The 21,415-nt window shown below is 48.7% G+C and overlaps 1 protein-coding gene across 5 annotated transcripts in view; it reads right to left on the minus strand.

Annotated features, from left to right (window-relative positions):
- The window catches only part of LOC110533635 (active breakpoint cluster region-related protein), a 244,852-nt gene that overhangs the window by 149,894 nt on the left and 73,543 nt on the right, over positions 1–21,415 (minus strand). For all 5 annotated transcript variants that reach the window (XM_036990050.2, XM_036990049.2, XM_090186342.1 and 2 more), the window contains exon 2: positions 6,394–6,572. In XM_036990050.2, the coding sequence (XP_036845945.1) occupies positions 6,394–6,572 (179 nt within the window). The remainder of the gene's footprint in view (positions 1–6,393; positions 6,573–21,415) is intronic.

The raw sequence follows: 21,415 nt of genomic DNA on the forward strand, positions 1-21,415 counted from the left end.
GTCTCCCCCGTCTCCCCCTCTCTCTCTCCCGTCTCCCCCCCGTCTCCCACTCTCTCCCCCCCCGTCTCCCACTCTCTCTCTCCCCCGTCTCCCCCTCCGTTTCCCCCCCGTCTCCCACTCTCTCTCTCCCTCCCTCCCTCTCCGTCTCCCACTCTCTCCCTCCCTCTCCCTCCCTCTCCGTCTCCCACTCTCTCCCTCCCTCTCCCTCCCTCTCCGTCTCCCACTCTCTCCCTCCCTCTCCGTCTCCCTCCCTCTCCGTCTCCCACTCTCTCCCTTCCTCTCCGTCTCCCACGTCTCCCACCCACTCCCACGTCTCCCACCCACTCCCACGTCTCCCACCCACTCCCACGTCTCCCTCTGTCCCTCCGTTGCTCGCTCCCTCTGTCCCTCCGTCGCTCCATCTGTCCCTCCCTCCGTCCCTGCCTCCCTCCCTCTGTCGCTCCCTCCCTCCCTCTGTCCCTCCCTCCATCCGTCGCTCCCTCCCTCCGTCCGTCGCTCCCTCCCTCCGTCGCTCCCTCCCTCCCTGCGTCGCTCGCTCCCTCCCTCCCTGCGTCGCTCCCTCCCTCCCCGCGTCGCTCGCTCGCTCCCTCCCCGCGTCGCTCGCTCCCTCCCTCCCTCCCCGCGTCGCTCGCTCCCTCCCTCCCCGCGTCGCTCGCTCCCTCCCTCCCCGCGTCGCTCGCTCCCTCCCTCCCCGCGTCGCTCGCTCCCTCCCTGCGTCGCTCGCTCGCTCCCTCCCTGCGTCGCTCGCTCGCTCCCTCCCTGCGTCGCTCGCTCGCTCCCTCCCTGCGTCGCTCGCTCGCTCCCTCCCTGCGTCGCTCGCTCCCTCCCTGCGTCGCTCGCTCCCTCCCTGCGTCGCTCGCTCGCTCCCTGCGTCGCTCGCTCGCTCCCTCCCTCCCTGCGTCGCTCGCTCCCTCCCTCCCTCCCTGCGTCGCTCGCTCCCTCCCTCCCTCCCTGCGTCGCTCGCTCGCTCCCTCCCTGCGTCGCTCGCTCGCTCCCTCCCTGCGTCGCTCGCTCGCTCCCTCCCTGCGTCGCTCGCTCGCTCGCTCCCTCCCTGCGTCGCTCGCTCCCTCCCTCCCTCCGTCGCTCGCTCCCTCCCTCCCTCCGTCGCTCGCTCGCTCGCTCCCTCCCTCCCTCCCTCCCTCGCTCGCTCCCTCCCTGCGTCGCTCGCTCCCTCCCTGCGTCGCTCGCTCCCTCCCTGCGTCGCTCGCTCCCTCCCTGCGTCGCTCGCTCCCTCCCTGCGTCGCTCGCTCGCTCGCTCGCTCCCTCCCTGCGTCGCTCGCTCCCTCCCTGCGTCGCTCGCTCGCTCCCTCCCTGCGTCGCTCGCTCGCTCGCTCCCTCCCTCCCTGCGTCGCTCGCTCGCTCCCTCCCTGCGTCGCTCGCTCGCTCCCTCGCTCCCTCCCTGCGTCGCTCGCTCGCTCCCTCGCTCCCTCCCTGCGTCGCTCGCTCCCTCCCTGCGTCGCTCGCTCGCTCCCTCCCTGCGTCGCTCGCTCGCTCCCTCCCTGCGTCGCTCCCTCCCTGCGTCGCTCGCTCCCTCCCTCCCTGCGTCGCTCGCTCCCTCCCTCCCTGCGTCGCTCGCTCGCTCGCTCCCTCCCTCCCTGCGTCGCTCGCTCGCTCGCTCCCTCCCTCCCTCCCTCCCTCCCTCCCTCCCTCCCTGCGTCGCTCGCTCCCTCCCTGCGTCGCTCGCTCGCTCCCTCCCTCCCTCCCTCCCTCCCTCCCTGCGTCGCTCGCTCGCTCCCTCCCTCCCTCGCTCGCTCGCTCCCTCCCTCGCTCGCTCGCTCCCTGCGTCGCTCGCTCCCTCCCTCCCTCCCTCGCTCGCTCGCTCCCTCCCTCGCTCGCTCGCTCCCTGCGTCGCTCGCTCCCTCCCTCCCTGCGTCGCTCGCTCCCTCCCTCCCTGCGTCGCTCGCTCGCTCCCTCCCTCCCTGCGTCGCTCGCTCCCTCCCTCCCTGCGTCGCTCGCTCGCTCCCTCCCTCCCTGCGTCGCTCGCTCGCTCCCTCCCTCCCTGCGTCGCTCGCTCCCTCCCTCCCTGCGTCGCTCGCTCGCTCCCTCCCTGCGTCGCTCGCTCGCTCCCTCCCTCCCTGCGTCGCTCGCTCGCTCCCTCCCTCCCTGCGTCGCTCGCTCGCTCCCTCCCTCCCTGCGTCGCTCGCTCGCTCCCTCCCTGCGTCGCTCGCTCGCTCCCTCCCTCCCTGCGTCGCTCGCTCGCTCCCTCCCTGCGTCGCTCGCTCGCTCGCTCCCTCCCTGCGTCGCTCGCTCGCTCGCTCCCTCCCTCCCTGCGTCGCTCGCTCCCCCGCTCGCTCGCTCCCTCCCTGCGTCGCTCGCTCCCCCGCTCGCTCGCTCGCTCCCCCGCTCTCTCTCCCCCGCTCTCTCTCCCCCGCTCTCTCTCCCGTCTCCCCCGTCTCCCACTCTCTCTCTCTCGTCTCCCACTCTCTCTCTCCCCGTCTCCCCCCCGTCTCCCACTCTCTCTCTCCCCCGTCCCCCCCCCGTCTCCCACTCTCTCTCTCCCCCGTCCCCCCCCCCGTCTCCCACTCTCTCTCTCCCCCGTCTCCCCCCCGTCTCCCACTCTCTCTCTCCCCCGTCTCCCCCCCCCCGTCTCCCACTCTCTCTCTCCCCCGTCTCCCCCCCCCGTCTCCCACTCTCTCTCTCCCCCGTCTCCCCCCCCCGTCTCCCACTCTCTCTCTCCCCCGTCTCCCCCCCCCGTCTCCCACTCTCTCTCTCCCCCGTCTCCCACTCTCTCTCTCCCCCGTCTCCCCCCCCCGTCTCCCACTCTCTCTCTCCCCCGTCTCCCCCCCCCGTCTCCCACTCTCTCTCTCCCCCGTCTCCCACTCTCTCTCTCCCCCGTCTCCCCCTCTCTCTCTCCCGTCTCCCCCCCGTCTCCCACTCTCTCTCCCCCCCCCGTCTCCCACTCTCTCTCTCCCCCGTCTCCCCCTCCGTTTCCCCCCCGTCTCCCACTCTCTCTCTCCCTCCCTCCCTCTCCGTCTCCCACTCTCTCCCTCCCTCTCCGTCTCCCACTCTCTCCCTCCCTCTCCCTCCCTCTCCCACTCTCTCCCTCCCTCTCCGTCTCCCACTCTCTCCCTTCCTCTCCGTCTCCCACGTCTCCCACCCACTCCCACGTCTCCCACCCACTCCCACCCACTCCCACCCACTCCCACGTCTCCCACCCACTCCCACGTCTCCCACCCACTCCCACGTCTCCCACCCACTCCCACGTCTCCCACCCACTCCCAGGTCTCCCACCCACTCTCAGGTCTCCCACCCACTCTCAGGTCTCCCACCCACTCTCAGGTCTCCCACCCACTCTCAGGTCTCCCACCCACTCTCAGGTCTCCCACTCACTCTCAGGTCTCCCACCCACTCTCAGGTCTCCCACTCCCAGGTCTCCCACTCCCAGGTCTCCCACTCCCAGGTCTCCCACTCCCAGGTCTCCCACTCCCAGGTCTCCCACTCTCTGGTGCTTTCCAGATGTAGTTTCCTGAATAGATACAGGTTTCTGCACAACCACAAAGTAGACTGACATAATGGCTTTGTGACCAAAGAAACACCACCACATACAAAGCGTACAGTGCAAGACAAATGAAAATGCATGGACAACAAGTTATCACCTAAAATACCCATGCTCCCTGTGTGGTCCAGCACGTCAGGCCTGTGAAGAGGACCTCCCTCTGTCCAATAGCAATACACACAGTCCTCCCTTAAGGCTCCATGGAGAGGGCCTCAAATAGTGTCCATGAAAAGATCTAGTCAAAGTACTATTCTACCCTGTTAGACATAGATGACCTGACACACCCACAGCAAAATACAACTATGGTCAAATCACACACTTCTACAGGTTCTGTTAGGTGCTGTATTTACAATTCCAGAAGCTCAAACTTTCAACCTGCATTTCGCAAGAGATAAGCATGCATAGCTTTTTAAGTTCCTCAAATATGTAACATGCAAATAATGGAACCACATGGCTTGTTTTCACCTCTATTGACCACGCCTCAAGTGTAGAGACACATTACATTCTGGATCAAATTAATTGAGGATATTACATGAATAAAGAAACTGGATGTGAAACTCAAATACACCAGCAACCAGTCTTCCTCACCCTTCAAATAGGGAAATGGTTCCTGCAAGTCATTGAAAAAGGTTTCGATGTGGGTTTGAGTGTTTCCCCTTTCCTCAGAGCTCTGCAAGCCAACCAGTCAGTGGTCAACATGCTGATCTTCTGACCAATGGGAGATAGGGATGATGGTTGATGGAAGGAGAACCTTAAAGCTTCTCTTTTCATTTATCGACTCAGTCAAACAGGTACTATGTATTCAGATCAGATGATAAATGACTTAGCTTTGGCAGCTAGAAGTTAGTAACTAGTCCGAGTCGGCTTGGTTGCTGCGGTCTCTTTCTACCAATTGAATTCAAAGGGCTTTATTAGCATGGGAAATATATGTTTACATTGCCAAAGCAGGTGAAGTAGGTAAACAAAAGTGAAATAAACAAATAAAATGTGAACAGCATCTCCTCGCGCCACTCCAATAGCGTGTGATGCAGGAACAAGCCGAATTGCGGAAGCAGGCATTCCCGCCTGCCGAACGCCTGCCCTCGCCGTTGTTAACAGAACTGCGGAAAAACAGTGCCCAACAGGCTGGGGCAAAGTACACGGTCTACCGGTGTGCTAGCTACCTATCCCGCCAGCTGTGTACCGGAGTCCTAGCTAGCATCCAGGATCCTTCACTAACGCCTGCCAAATACCTGTCCTCACCATCATTAACACAACTGCAGCAAAGCAGTGCCCGAGTCTCCTTCTTCTGTTGGGTTTATTGACGGTTGGCATCCGACGTTATCGTGCATTACCGCCACCTACTGTTCTGGAGTGCCTCCCGCCTGTGTACCGAGTCCTACCGAGTCCTACCGAGTCCAAGCTCAGAAATTAGAAGCATAAAGAGGTGTTCCTGCAGATGCAAGAATGTCCACATGCAGGAAAGTGCTGAATTGTGGGCCACAATTGCACCCTTCGCCTACACTCAGGTGCACACACAGTGGGACTGCTGCTAGCTCCATTCAGCTCTGCATGCAGCCCTGTGTGCATTACAACTTCAGATAATAACGAAGCTATTTTTTTTCTTTTTTTCTGCTGTTTCCCTCACTCATCAGACCGGATGTGGAGCCGACCGGGTATAAATGGGGCTGGGTTTGGTGGTCCTTGGGTCCATTCGAACCGGTCCCTATTTAAAAAATGAATTTATTTGGGTAGGGTCAGATAGAAGACCACTACTTTTGCAGGTCTATTTGCTGTGTAAGCCCATTGCAGAAGTACAGCAGGTCTATTTGCTGTGTAAGCCCATTGCAGAAGTTACAGCAGGTCTATTTGCTGTGTAAGCCCATTGCAGAAGTTACAGCAGGTCTATTTGCTGTGTAAGCCCATTGCAGAAGTTACAGCAGGTCTATTTGCTGTGTAAGCCCATTGCAGAAGTTACAGCAGGTCTATTTGCTGTGTAAGCCCATTGCAGAAGTTACAGCAGGTCTATTTGCTGTGTAAGCCCATTGCAGAAGTTACAGCAGGTCTGTTGGTGCTCTGTCCGTCTCCCAACACCAGGTGGAGACGGAGATGTATCAGTGGACTGTACCATAGTAAAAGAAGAAACACTAGGGTCACATAATGATGTAGGAGGGAGAGAGAGGATTGCTGGCTACTCTGTTGGAACAACTGACACTGTTGTCTGAATAAACACAGTCTCCTTGTTCACACTACAGTGGGGAGTAACACTAAAAAACCACACTCCAAGCATCAGCTATTTTCCATCACCTTTTGGCATCCATTTGACCTTTCAGTCAGCCAGTGGCCTGTGTGGAAGATAAGGGTCAGGACTGGGTCAGCTCTGTCCTTGCAGAGAGGGTCAGTGTGTGAGGATAATGATAAATGCACGTACCCACACACACACAGGCCTACTGTCACTACTACCACCACTGGCACTAGTATGGTACCCCTTGGCCCCTACTCATTGAGAGAGTTTATGGTATTCCATACTGTTGGGTTAGTGTATAACCATTCAGACAGTCATTACCATTTAGCTAGCTAAAGCTAAGCTATTTCTTGTCCCTTTGACATACAGGTTACATACTAAACTTATGGCAAAGCTACCATATTATATGGGTTTGCTTCTGTGCTGAGTTCTGACATGTGTCTCATTTAGAGACAGAGGCTGTGCATGAATGCAACACCTGTAGTGTTACCATGAAGATAAAACTCTAGTGGTTAATTACTGTTAATTACACAGGCCTGAAGAGATCCGCCTGCAGGAAGTAGTCACAATGTTAGGAATAGGAAGTGTTGACAGCAAAATCTGTGAGGAGTAAGAGGAAACCTCAGCCCCAGCAACCTCTACAATACGGTCCTGTCCTCCGTGTGTGACTCACCCCGGGCAGCAGGCCCTCTGGGGGGATGGGGGAGATGGCCTCTCCATCGGGGCCACGGGCACAGAGGCTCGGGGACATGGTGGGGGACTCATCTATGAAGGGCATGGTCTCTGAACTGTCCTGACTCTTATGATCCTCTGCTGCATCACCGTCATACCCGTCTGTGTTATAGTTGAAGTCTGGGGGAGAGATAGAAACAGGGGTTAGTATTAGGGATGCACGATACATCGGTGAAAATATTGGAATTGTCCGATATTAGCTAAAAATGCCAACGTCGGTATCGGCCCGATGTCTAGTTTAATGCAGATGTTAAAAACCGATGTCAAAGCTACAGTATAATGACGCCATGTAAAATGTTGCACTACACATGCAACACAGCATTCCTAACCTAGCCCACAATGTCTGCTGTGTGGATCGAGCAGTCATTTGAAAGAGTAAGAAAATGTCTGAGAGACAACTCAAAGGCGAAATCCATTAAAGCCAAGAAAATGTCATTCATTGCCCTTGACAATCAACCGTTCTCTGTTGTGGGTGATGTTGGCTTTCACCGACTGGTTGAGCACCGGTACACACAACCAAGTGCTCTATTTTTCAGTTGCCCTACCGGAGTTACACAGGAATAGTGTCACTGCTATTAGCTTCACGACATACATACTATGGAACGCTGTTTGGGTCTTAGCGTGTCAAAAAAGATACAGTAGCACTGTCAAAGCTGTACAAAAAAGTCTGCAAACAAGCAAACAACGGCCACAAATGATGTGTTTACACTACCGCGTAGGTAATAAAGCATTATTTGTTCACCAGCAACTTCTGGGGTAGCTAGCTAGCTTTAGCTTGGTACCAAGCTAGCACCAATACAACCCGCCTGAAAACAATGACCAGTAGAAACTGCAGTCATTTTCATTATTCTTAGCAATGATTTAGGAATCCTTGTGAGTAAGTATTAGCTAGGTTGCCACTTGTTGTTTGCCTATTGAAATTTAACTTAAATAGTTAGCCAGCTACTTAACCCTGTTGCCCAAATCTAATGTTATAAGCAGCCAGCTAGCTTCATCTGGCTAGTGAGGTTGTGAAAATAGCCACAATAAGGATTAGCCACAATAGTGGAATTTGCAGTTTGCCTTCAAAATAACAGTGTCATTGACAGTGATGCAAATGAATACAAATTGTAGAATTATGCCATACTTTCATTTTGAAGGCTAACCGCAAAGTCCACTATTGTGGCGAATCCTTATTGTGGCTAGCTTCACATAGAAGGGTCTGACCACCATTAATCTAAGAAGAACTGTCTTATAAATTAGGGTTATTTTAGATGACACCTAGCTACATAGTTACTGAAACAGATTGTGTGTCGTTTTGTTATGTTTTTGGGGAAGAACATTGTTTGCATCCATGAGCTAGCTGGGTTTTTTTATAAGTACTGTAGGTGAGCGAGACAACTTTATCAGCATCATAGCATACGTATCGATGAATCGTTGTGACATATGAAATACGAGTGAGTGCAATAACTACACAAAAAAAATTATGAACGCGTTAAATATTATTTGACGCGCAGTCATATTCAGGTCCTGATTGGTCAAATGGTGTTATTTTACACGTCAAATAGTGTTATTTGTATTTTCAAGTATTGTGGTGGCAGCATCATGTTATGGGTATGGTTGTCACCAGCAGGGACTGGGGAGATCAAAAGATCAAAAGAAATAAGAAATGCATCGCCAAGTTTGTATCCACAGTGAAAGTTCTTTGCTTCCCCAATCAAAAGCCCTGTATTTAGACTGAGGATGGCACTAAACTGAAGGACTGGGCTACCGCACTAAGGGCTATCCCAGCCAACCCCGAGGCTACAGCTGAGGACACAAACAAGTCGTCCCTCTACGACCTCCACAGAGTCATCAAACAAGCATAAGGACAATATAAGAACAAGGTGGTATAACACAGGCTCCGACGCAGGTGGCAGGGGCTACTGTGCAAAGGAAGACCCAGCCGTGATCTTCCCAACGATGCTTCTCGACCAGACAAACTCAATGCATTTCATGCATGATAAACACAGAGCCATGCACGAGGGCCTTCGCTGATCCAGGGAACTGGGTGATTCACAGTCATTTTCAACCTCTCCTTGTCCCAGTCTGTAATCCCCATGTCTCAAGCTGGCCACCATCCTACCTGTTCCCAAGAACTCTTAGGCTACCTGCCACAATGACTACAGCCCTGTAGCACTCATATCTGTAATCAGGAAGTGCTTTGATGGCACAAATCAACTCCATCATCCTAGACCCACTCAAATTTGCATACCGCTCCAACAGATCCATAGACGATGCAATCTCTATCTCACTCCACACTGACCTTACCCACCTAGATGAGAGGAATGCCTCTGAGAATGCTGTTCCTTGACTACAACTCAGCGTTCAACACCACAGTGCCCACAAAGCTCATCACTAAGCTAAGGACCCTGGGACTAAACACCTCCCTCTGCAACTGGATCCTGGACTTCCTGATGGGCCGACCCCAGGTGGTAAGGGTAGGCAATATTTGCTCCGCCATGCTGACCCTCAACACTGGGGCCCCATGTACACACGGGGTGTGTGCATGGCCCTAAGAGTTTCGACTTCTTCGGTCTCCAAATCACTAAGGACTTTAAATAGTACTACTGCACTGTTGGGAAAGTGCAAGCAAGAAATACATTTCACTGTACTAGGGCATGTGACAATAACAACTTGAAACGTGAAAGGAGTAAAAACCAGGTAAAACGTTGAGGAAAACCTGCCCCAGTCTTCTGAAAACCTGCCCCAGTCTTCTGAAAACCTGCCCCAGTCTTCTGAAAACCTGCCCCAGTCTTCTGAAAACCTGCCCCAGTCTTCTGAAAACCTGCCCCAGTCTTCTGAAAACCTGCCCCAGTCTTCTGAAAACCTGCCCCAGTCATCTGAAAACCTGGCCCAGTCATCTGAAGACCTGGCCCAGTCATCTGAAGACCTGGCCCAGTCATCTGAAAACCTGGCCCAGTCATCTGAAAACCTGGCCCAGTCATCTGAAAACCTGCCCCAGTCATCTGAAAACCTGCCCCAGTCATCTGAAAACCTGCCCCAGTCATCTGAAAACCTGCCCCAGTCATCTGAAAACCTGCCCCAGTCTTCTGAAAACCTGCCCCAGTCTTCTGAAAACCTGCCTCAGTCATCTGAAAACCTGCCCCAGTCATCAAACTGCCCCAGTCATCTGAAAACCTAACCCTGGAATAGAGTTTTATTTTTTAGCGGGACAATTACACACATTTGAATTGTAAAGACACACCAGAATGGCTTTCCAAGAAGTGTTGAATGTTCCTGAGTGGTCCAGAGACAAGGTTTGAATAGTGCTGAATATATTAAAACGGTCAGTGACGCCACACTGGAATAGGCTTTGATATGCCTGTAGCATATCTCATGTTCAACAAGATACAGAAATAAATCATGGAATGAAAATACTACTCATATTACAGAGCAAGCAGTAAAGCTTCATATGACACCAATCTTTGATTTGTAGCACCTACAAATGAAACATTAAAGGAAACTTAGAACCCTAGGTGAGGCCAAAATGCAATAAATATGCTTTAGATTATAAAAAAATCTTTATGCTTTTAGATACAAATGTCAAATATGTCAACAATCCTTTCTCCAAGGGACTATTCTATGGATTACATTTTGTGAAAATCCCCAAAATCTCTCTTTTTGTCTGGATTTCGTGAGCAGAAAGACTGTCTCCATAGACCACACAGAGCAGCAGCTTTGAACGCATCTAGCTGCGATACCACTGACAAATGACTCCTAATTGAAAAATAAAAGGGGTATCACACAGAATCTGAAATCCCCAGTGGGATATAGGCCTAGATAGACAATAGAGCCCTAATATGAAGCAGACCATCTGTTTTGCTGGGTGACAGGGACTTGAGAGCCAGCTGACTGGGCACAGGGCTATATACACCTACTCTAACAACAACCATATGCCTTATTCAAACCACAAACCCTTTTTATGCCATTGTGTAAATCTTGTTTCAGCATCATTGATTTTTTATAAAACTGTGAGACCAGTAGCCGATGTCGTCGTTAACCAGTACAGGAAATCTAAATATTGGCATTGTGGTGTATGGTAAATCAAACCAGAAAAGGAATATCAAATATGAGATTAACTTGTGTAAACACAGCCTAGCACCACAGTCACACCAGAACTAAACACCTTTCTGAAGGTTTTGACCTCGATGTTGTTATTATGTGATTCAGACTCCTCATCAGAATGCCTGATTTAAGAATGGATTTAGGTCACTGTGGATGAAAGCATCTGCTAGAGCTAGACAACTAAAATACAAAATGTGGACTTGAACCCATTCAATCCAATCTCAGGAGAGTATTTATTTATTATGTGATGCATAATCCTATCGTCATGCTGCGTGGCTACACTCTAAATTCTTTATTGCATATCCCAAAGGTTCTCTTCCCTTCTATTATCTGCAGAGGCACATAGCCCTGAATGCTTGTGAGAGAAAAGACAGATCTAGTTTAAGGAGAATGGATTTAGGCCTATAAGACGAATAGAAAGCCAAACAATCATCTAAAATAGTCAAATTATAATAGTGAACCTAGAGTTGCAAAAACTCTGGTAACTGTCCCAAAATTCCAGTGGGAAGATTCACAGATTAAGCTGAAAATGCCACCTCCCATCATGGTGCAACTATCCAGTGTGAGGGGTTTGAGAGGGGATGAGGGCACTGCAGACTGGGAAGGCCCTCCGGTCTAATACGGGGAATACGGTGAATGTAGGCCAGCAAGAGGGCCTCCGCTCTCTCTCTGCTCTCACTACACTGCCTGCAGCTTTCCAACACACATACACACCACAGGAGGTTGGTGGCACCTTAATTGGGGAGGATGGGCTCGTGGTAACGACTGGCACAGAATTCTGGAAAGGTATCAATTACAGCCTCCACTGACACACACTGCCCTTTACTGTCGGTCTCCACTGCTCTCTGTTCATAGGTTTGCTGGTCTGTCTGTTTCTGTGTTCCTGTTTTCATGTTCTTTGCGCGGACGTGTGTGTGTTCCTTTGTGCCTGTGTATTTCTATCTGTGTGTACCTGTTTCTGCATGTGTTCCTCTATGTGAATATTAATGTGTGCTAATGGGTTAGTCAGTGTGAATACCTTGTGTCTGGGTGTTTTAGAGTACGTACGTGTGGATATTAGTCCGTGTGAATACCTTGTGTCTGGGTGTTTTAGAGTACGTACATGTGGATATTAGTCCGTGTGAATACCTTGTGTCTGAGTGTTTAGAGTACGTAAGGGTGGATATTAGTCAGTGTGAATACCTTGTGTCTGAGTGTTTAGAGTACATAAGTGTGGAAGTGGTCTTCATCATCTCTCCTGATTAACTCTGTTATCCTGATTAGGATAAATTAAAGGTAAAATAAAATAAAGGAAGTGTTTAACTGTGAAACCTGTGGAACTGCCTGCAAGGAAAAATGAAGTGTACAACTGTGACCAATAACCAGAAAGGCTGTGTGCACATGCGCGTCTGGCACTGCTCTAGAATTCAGACAAAAAGTACAAGCTCCCATAGACTAGTGTAGAAGGAGATAAAGATGGCCGCCGTATATAACCATATTAGATGTGTTAATTGTCTCGAAATCTAAAGACAACTGAAAGTGACAAACTGACATTTTCATTTTCATCAAAAACAACTTTATATCGAAGGAGTTCCTTTGATTTGACAGTCTGCAGATGCGCAGTTTGGCGTCAGATGACTGTGAGACCCGATTAAATATTTCTACGCATGAGCTTAGCTAGCCAACGTCGCCATGACATCACCTACAAGTGTGATGTGGGATTTCTATTGGAGAAGCAATTTCTGCCTTCATACTGTACAGTCTTTCACTAAAAACTGTGCTGATGATTCACTAACTCATTTTCTGGCAAAGGCCAGAGGGAAATACCACAGAGAGACAGACTGGCCTTTATCTGTCGTGATGCAGCGCCAAAACAAGGTCTTTCAGAGAGAGCTGCTAGAAACAGAGTTTGTAGAAACACTGAAACATGTGCCAACTTTGAAACCAACACACATTGTAGAGCTTGCTAACTAATAAAAACTAATTCAGTGAACTACAGTATCAGCAGCCACTTGGCTGTGACCATTCATTCCTAAAGAACTTCCCAGTCTGGAGCAGAGTCATGTTATCCTACTTCAGTTGCTCTAATGGTAAGAAACATGAGTCAAACTAAGACAGTGAGATCCTGGTCTTACTGATGCCTCAGTGAACACATTGTGTAATTAATGGGGTAGAATGCACTTACTGTTTTCTCAAACATTAGATCTGTTGTCTACTCCAACAGAACACTGAAGCATGCATGAGAGTTGTCAAAGACTCCAGCCACCCTAGTAATAGACTGTTCTCTCTGCTACCGCACGGCAAGCGGTACCGGAGCGCCAAGTAGAGGTCCAAAAGTTTTCTTAACAGCTTCTACCCCCAAGCCATAAGACTCCTGAACAGTTAATCAAAGGGCTACCCAGAACCCTCTTTTAAACTGCTACTATTCTGTTATAATCTATGCATAGCCACATTAACTCTACTTACATATACACTTGAAGTCGGAAGTTCACATCCTTAGGTTGGAGTCATTAAAACTTGTTTTTCAACCACCACCAGTTTCTTGTTAACAAACTATAGTTTTGGCAAGTCGGTTAGAACATCTACTTTGTGCATGACACAAGTCATTTTTCCAACAATTGTTTACAGACAGATTATTTCAAGTATAATTCACTGTATCACAATTCTAGTGGGTCAGAAGTTTATATACACTAAGTTGACTGTGCCTTTAAACAGCTTGGAAAATTCCTGAAAATTATGTCATGGCTTTAGAAGCTTCTGATAGGCTAAGTGACATCATTTGAGTCAATTGGAGGTGTACCTGTGGATGTATTTCAAGGCCTACCTTCAAACTCAGTGCCTTTTTGCTTGACATCATGGGAAAATCAAAAGAAATCAGCCAAGACCTCAGAAAAATTATTGTAGACCTCCACAAGGTCCACAAGGTTCATCCTTGGAAGCAATTTCCAAATGCCTGAAGGTACCACGTTCATCTGTACAAACAACAGTATGCAAGAATAAACACCATGGGACCACACAGCCGACCACACAGCCACAAAGCCGACCACACAGGCGCATTCTGTCTTCTAGAGATGAACGTACTTTGGTACAAAAAGTGCAAATCAATCCCAGAACAACAGCAAAGGACCTTGTGAAGATGCTGGAAGAAACAGGTGCAAAAGTATCTATATCCACAGTAAAACGAGTCCTATATCGACATAACCTGAAAGGCTGCTCAGCAAGGAAGAAGCCACTGCTCCAAAACTGCCATAAAAATGGGGGTGGCAGCATCATATTGTGGGGGTGCTTTGCTGCAGGAGGGACTGGTGCACTTCACAAAATAGGTGGCATCATGATTAAGGAAAATTACGTGGATATATTGAAGCACATCAAGAAGTTAAAGCTTGGTTGCAAATGGGTCTTCCAAATGGACAAAATGGCTTAAGGACAACAAAGTCAAGGTATTGGAGTGGCTATCACAAAGCCCTGACCTCAATCCTATAGAACATTTGTGGGCAGAACTGAAAAAGAGTGTGCGAGCAAGGAGGCCTACAAACCTAACTCAGTTACACCAGCTCTGTCAGGAGGAATGGGCCAATATTCACCCAACTTATTGTGGGAAGCTTGAGGAAGGCTACCTGAAACGTTTGACACAAGTTAAACAATTTAAAGACAATGCTACCAAATACTAATTGAGTGTACGTAAACTTCTGACCAACTAAGAAGGTGATGAAAGAAATAAAAGCTGAAATAAATCATTCTCTCTACTATTATTCTGTCATTTCACATTCTTAAAATAAAGTGGTGATCATAACTGACCTAAAACAGGGATTTTTACTAGGATTAAATGTCAGGAATTGTGAAAAACAGAGTTTAAATGTATTTGGCTAAGGTGTATGTATGTAAACTTCCGACTAACCGGTGCCCCCACAAATATACTCTGTACGGGTACCCCCTGTATATAGACTCGCTTGTTATTTTACTGCTGCTGTTTAATTATTCGTTAAAATGTATTTTCTCATACAGGTTTTTTTACTTAACTTCTTAAAGCATTGTTGGTTAAGGGCTCGTAAGTAAGCATTTCACTGTTGAACTGGGTGGTTCAAGCCCTGAATGTTAATTGCCTGACAGCCACAATATATCAGACTGTATACCATGGGTATGACAAAACATTTATTTTTACTGCTCTAATTACGTTAGTAACCAGTTTATAATAGCAATAAGGCACCTCGGGGGTTTGTGGTATATGGTCAATATACCATGGTTAAGGGCTCTATCCAGGCACTCAGAGTTGCGTCTTGCCTAAGAACAGTCCTTAGCCGTGGTATATTGGCCATATACACCACACCTACTCCGGCCTTATAGCTTAAATATACCACGGCTTTCAGCCCATCAGCATTCAGGGCTTGAACCAAACAGTTCATAATTTGTATTCTAGGGCAACAAGTAATGACAGAAGAAAAGCTGCATGCATCTAATTATAAACAAGTTAGCAAAAAAAAGGCCTACCAAAATGTTGGAAATTATAAGCAGAAATATCAGCCTATCTTAAAAAAGGCCTGTACAGCGCATGTTCTACATTTGTCGGTTATGGTTGGGGCCTCAGATTTTCACAGGCGGTTGTGGATGGGTTATTAGAAATTGCAGAAGGGTGCGGGTGAACAAACAGCTGACCCGCGCATCATTACCACACACACACAGATATTAGCAGCACTATTACACCATGTAGGCAAGGCCATAGTAAATAATTGAAAACAGACAGTGATTTACAGTAGAGTGACAGTAACAGCAGTGTTACCTCTCCACGACCACCCCTCATCACTGTCAAACGCTCCCTAAAACACTTCTGCGAACAAGCCTTTCTAATCGACCTGGCCCGGGTATCCTGGAAGGATATTGACCTCATCCCGTCAGTCGAGGATGACTGGTCGTTCTTTAAAAGTAATTTCTTCACCATCCTAAATAAGCATGCCCCTTCAAAAAATGTAGAACTAAGAGCAGATATAGCCCTTGGTTCACTCCAGACCTGACTGCCCTTGACCAGCACAAAACATCCTGTGGCGTACTGCAATAGCATCGAATAGTCCCCGCGACATGCAACTGTTCACGGAAGTCAGGAACCAATATACGCATTCAGTCAGAAAAGCAAAGGCTAGCTTTTTCAAACAGAAATTTGCATCCTGTAGCTCTAACTCCAAAAAGTTTTGGGACACTGTCCATGGAGTACTAGAGCACCTCCTCCCAGCTGCCCACTACACTGAGGCTAGGTAACACTGTCACCCCCGATAAATTAATGACAATCGAACATTTCAATAAGCATTTCTCTACGGCTGGCCATGCTTTCCTCCTGGCTACCCTCCTGGCCACCCTAACCCCGGGCAGCAGCTCCGCACCCCCCCGCAGCTACTTGCCGAAGCCTCCCCAGCTTCTCCTTCACCCAAATCCAGATAGCAGATGTTCTGAAAGAGCTCGTATACCTGGACCCGTACAAATCAGCTGGGCTAGACAACATGGACCCTCTCTTTCTAAAATTATCCGCCGCCATTGTTGCAACCCCTATTACCAGTCTGTTCAACCTCTCTTTCGTATCGTCCGAGATCCCTAAAGATTGGAAAGCTGCCGCGGTCATACTCCTTTTCAAAGGGGGAGACACTCTAGACCCAAACTGTTATAGATCTATATCCATCCTGCCCTGCCATTCTAAAGTCTTCAAAAGCCAAGTTAATACACAGATCACTGACCATTTCGAATCCCACCATACCTTCTCCGCTGTGCAATCCGGTTTCCGAGCTGGTCATAGGTGCACCTCAGCCACGCTCAAGGTACTAAATGATATCACAACTGCCATTGATAAAAGACAGTACTGTGCAGCCGTCTTCATTGACCTGGCCAAGGCTTTTGACTGTCAATCCCCGTATTTTTAATCGGCAGACTCAATAGCCTTGGCTTCTCAAATGACTGCCTTGCCTGGTTCACCAACTACTTCTCAGACTGAGTTCAGTGTGTCAAATCGGAGGGCCTGTTGTCCGGACCTCTGGCCGTCTCTATGGGGGTGTCACAGGGTTCAATTCTCGGGCCGACTCTTTTCTCTGTAAATATCAACGATGTCGCTCTTGCTGTGGGTGATTTCCCTGATCCACCTCTATGCAGACGACACCATTCTGTATACATCTGGCCCTTCTTTGGACACTGTTAACAAACCTCCAAACGAGCTTCAATGCCATACAACTCTCCTTCTGTGGCCTCCAACTGCTCTTAAATGCTAGTAAAACCAAATGCATGCTTTTCAACCGTTCGCTGCCCCATCCGCCCGCCCGAGTAGCATCACTACTCTGGACGGTTCTGACCTGACCAAATACCTAGGTGTCTGGCTAGACTGTAAACTCCCCTTCCAGACTCATATCAAACATCTCCAATCCAAAATCAAATCTAGAATCGGCTTTCTATTTCACAACAAAGCCTCCTTCACTCATGTCGCCAAACTTACCCTAGTAAAACTGACTATCCTACCGATCCTCGACTTCAGCGATGTCATCTACAAAATAGCTTCCAATACTCTACTCAGCAAACTGGATGCAGTCTATCACAGTGCCATCCGTTTTGTCACCAAAGCCCCATATACCATCACCACTGTGACCTGTATGCTCTAGTCGGCTGGCACTCACTACATATTCATCACCAGACCCACTGGCTCCAGGTCATCTATAAGTCTATGCTAGGTAAAGCTCCGCCTTATCTCAGCACACTAGTCACGATAACAACACCACCCGTAGCACGAGCTAAAAGCAGGTATATCTCACTGGACATCCCCAAAGCCAACACCTCCTTGGTCGCCTTTCCTTCCAGTTCTCTGCTGCCAGTGACTGGAACGAATTGCAAAAATCCCTGAAGCTGGAGACTTATTTCCCTCAATAACTTTAAACATCAGCTATCTGAGCAGCTGTACATAGTCCATCTGTAAATAGCCCATCCAATCTACCCACCTCATCCCCATAATGTTTTTATTTACTTTTCTGCTCTTTTGCACACCAGTATCACTACTTGCACATCATCATCTGCACATCTATCACTCCAGTGTTAATTTGCTAAATTGTAATTTCTTCACTCCTATGTCCTATTTATTGCCTTACCTCCTCACGCCATTTGCACACACTGTATATAGTCTTTCTTTTTTCAAATTGTGTTATTGACTGTATGTTTGTTTATTCCATGTGTAACTCTGTTGTTGTTTGTGTCGCACTGCTTTGCTTTATCTTGGACAGGTCGCAGTTGTAAATGAGAACTTGTTCTCAACTAGCCTACCTGGTTAAATAAAGGTGAACTAAAATAAAAACTATGGAGGGTTTTCCACGGACTTCCTCAGTGCCTCTGGTAGGGAACCACCACCAGCAGTGATTTACAACAGTGACAGTTCTGTAAATGATAGATTGAAAGTGGTACAATAAGAAACATGCTGTTATTCACACAGCAGGATCTTACATGATCTTACTGATTAATGGTCAATGCAGGTGATTTAAAGGGAGTGTTAACAGATAAAGGATGATTGGATATCAAGCTATGTTCTGTAATTCCTTTAGTGTCCTGTGGCGTTCCATCACCGTTGCAGCCAGACATAAAACCTCTCCTGACCCTAAAGCGCTGAGCTCAGGGCTGCTTTGAATAGCCAACAGTTAGTCTTTGTGTGATATTGTTACGCTCTCACTCTAAATCACTTTCACTGCTGGTTCTTCCTGAGGCAGCTGGAGTTGTAGGCTGTTAGGCAAATAAACAAGGGACTGAATGGAGTATGTTCATACTGGATGACACACACACACCCAATATCAGTGGTATCAGAAAAATACCTACAGAGGTAGAGCAAGTAGATGTGTGGAGTTCAGAGGTCACTCAATAGACTGCATGACAGTCCTCTTAATCTAATCAATGTCCTATCGGTGTTCTCAGATTAAATTAATGCAGCAGCATGTGTATCTATGTGCCTGATTGCGTGCGTGTTCCATTCATGATGGCTCTAGAGGTTAGGGGAGGAGGGGAGAAGCCTGCAGTTTGATCAATGTGATCCCTGCTAATGGGCTGATAAACACAGCAACATGATTAGAGGTGTTATACTAACTCACACTGTGGGCCAGCCTGTCAGGCTTAAAGCATTCTGTTCCAATCCAACTCGTGGTTAGAGAGTTGGACTAGTAACTGGAAGGTTGCAAGTTCAAACCCACGAGCTGACAAGGTACAAATCTGTCGTTCTGCCCCTGAACAGGCAGTTAACCCACTGTTCCTAGGCCGTCATTGAAAATAAGAATTTGTTCTTAACTGACTTGCCTAGTTAAATAAAGGTTAAAAAAAATAAATAAATAGGCCTACGTCATGTAATTCTGAAAGGATCAGATGGCTATGAGCAATATGGTATTAACTCCATCTTGCCCTCTAATAGGGGGTAGGGGTTAGGAGCTAGAGAGTAGGGACAAGGGGCACATTTGGAAGTTAAGCAGTAGTCTCCCTCAGCACCAAGGCAGTGTTGTAACACACTTAGTCCTAACGCTACTGTAGAACTCTGTGACAGAGCCTGCCATGTCTCGAATTTGTTCTAAATGCACAAATAAAGCATTTATATCATAAGATATGTGTTTAAGTGCCACTGTGCTTAAGGTGATTGACTGGAGATTAATTTATAAAAACCTTTTTTAACCTTTATTTAACTGGGCAAGTCAGTTATGAACAAATTCTTATTTACAATGAGGGTCTACCCCGGCCAGACCCCAACAATGCTGGGCCAATTGTGTGCCGTCCTACGGGTCTCCCAATCATGGCCGGTTGTGATACAGCCTGGAATTGAACCAGAGTCTGGAGTGACGCCTCTAGCACTGAGGTGCAGTGCCTTAGACCACTACGCCACTCGGGAGTTGAGCGGTCTGCAATTCAGATGATGTATTCTGTCCCCATTCCCTGCCTCAGTACCATCGGTCAATGACTGTTGCAGTTACACCCGGACGTCTCTTTACCAAGCCATCGAACACCCCAGAGGAGTAAGAAATATAGAAACATTAAAGAGAGAGAGAGATGAGATGGAAGACAACTACAAGAGAACAGTAGTTTTGCCTTGGAAGATATATCTCTCAAAAGTTATCACAATACTTGCACTGATGTACCACTGCAAATACATCACTGTCCTCTTCCCTTCTAAGTGTTGATGTGTGTTGTGTAACCAGCGGTGCCTTAGGGCCCACTGGTTACATTGAAGCGTAGTGAACCCTTGGTCTGCAGACACGCTCCTCTCCATCCCACTCGCTCTCTCCTTTCCTCCCCTGCTGTCACTTTCTAATATTCCCCCAACGTCTCCTGATGGACAGCTCCCCAACACTCGCACCTCCCTGACACAGCCAATCACAGGCCGTCTTCATGGCGAGGGCAAAGGCTGTCATGACAATGCGCCACAGTCGTTTGTGCTTCCCTGAATGAGAATGTGTCAGAGGCAAGCTTCAGACCGGGATGAGACTATTTATACCATGTTAATACTGAGAAAGTTTAGGAAGGAAAGGCCACAGCTTGAGTCAATAACTAGTCTCAGCAGGGATCAATCAGACTGTGGCTTTCTAGTGAGATTTATCATACAAAGCAACCTGAAGCACACGCACACACACACACAGAGTAAACAGCTGTGGGCTGAAGTTACAGTCAGTGAGCTCATCAGCCAGAGTTAGCGCCATAGCAACTACACACACTGTGTGAGGGTGTGAGTCAACCAATAAGAAATCAATTCCCTTCCCTGCTCTGTTGGGCTGAGGGAATGTCATGACAGCTGTCATTAAATCAGATGCATGTTTTGCTAATGTCATTTGAAGGATAATTGGTGAACTGGGCTGGACATGATTTGAGTGGGATGCTGTGTGCTGTGTGGGAACCACTGCTTGAGGATATTAAACTGTGGGTCGAGCCCCCCCACCCCCCTGGTTGGAGTCCAGGCTCTGTCGCAGCTGGCCGTGACCAGGAGACCCATGATGTGGCGCACAATTGGCCCAGCGTCGTCCGGTTTAGGGGAGGGTTTGGCCGGCAGGGATGTCCTTGTCCCATCGCGCTCTACTGACTCCTGTGTCAGGACGGGCACAGTGCATGTTGACACAGTCACCTGGTGTACGGTGTTTCCGCCGACACATTGGTGCAGCTGGCTTCTGGGTTAAGTGGGCATTGTGTCAAGAAGCAGTACGGCTTGGTTGGGTTGTGTTTTGGAGGACGCACGGCTCTCTACCTTCGCCTCTCCCAAGTCTGTACGGGAGTTGCAGCGATGGGACAAGACTAACTACCACGAAAATAGAGAGAAAAAGGGTCCATTTTTTATCTGATTTTTTAAAATAAAAAATACATTTTAAAGCTTACTATTGATAGTTGTACTAGTAGAACGCACAAGGTGCAACTTCAAAATGTAGAAAACGGCAAAGAAAAACATTTAATTTAAATGCATAATGTTCTTTGCACACCATAAAAAGTGTAGAAATGTTCTTTGCACACCATAAAAAGTGTAGAAATGTTCTTTGCACACCATCAAAAGTGTAGAAATGTTCTTTGCACACCATAAAAAGTGTAGAAATGCAGGAATTAAATAAATAAATAATTAAACCTGCAGAATTCTCTCCACTAACAAGAAGGGTGTGAACAGTTTGTCATTAACAGTGCTTGTGCCCATAGAAAGACAGGGAGCATGGGATGTTCCCCAATGCTGGGCCCCGAGTGAACATGTTTGGGAACCCCTGGCGTAGAGAGAGGGAGAGAGGAGAGAGGGAGACAGACGGAGACTGACAGACACACACACACACACACACACACACACACACGTCAGATAGATGTAGTTAGGGCTGGCCCTTAGGTTGTGGAGAACATGTATCACCCCTTTCCCTGGCGGCAGCTGAGACAGACTAGTTGTAAAGGTG

This window comes from Oncorhynchus mykiss, chromosome 10, assembly GCF_057628025.1.
Source record: "Oncorhynchus mykiss isolate SJ-2025 chromosome 10, ASM5762802v1, whole genome shotgun sequence".
NCBI classification, from domain to species: domain Eukaryota; kingdom Metazoa; phylum Chordata; class Actinopteri; order Salmoniformes; family Salmonidae; genus Oncorhynchus; species Oncorhynchus mykiss.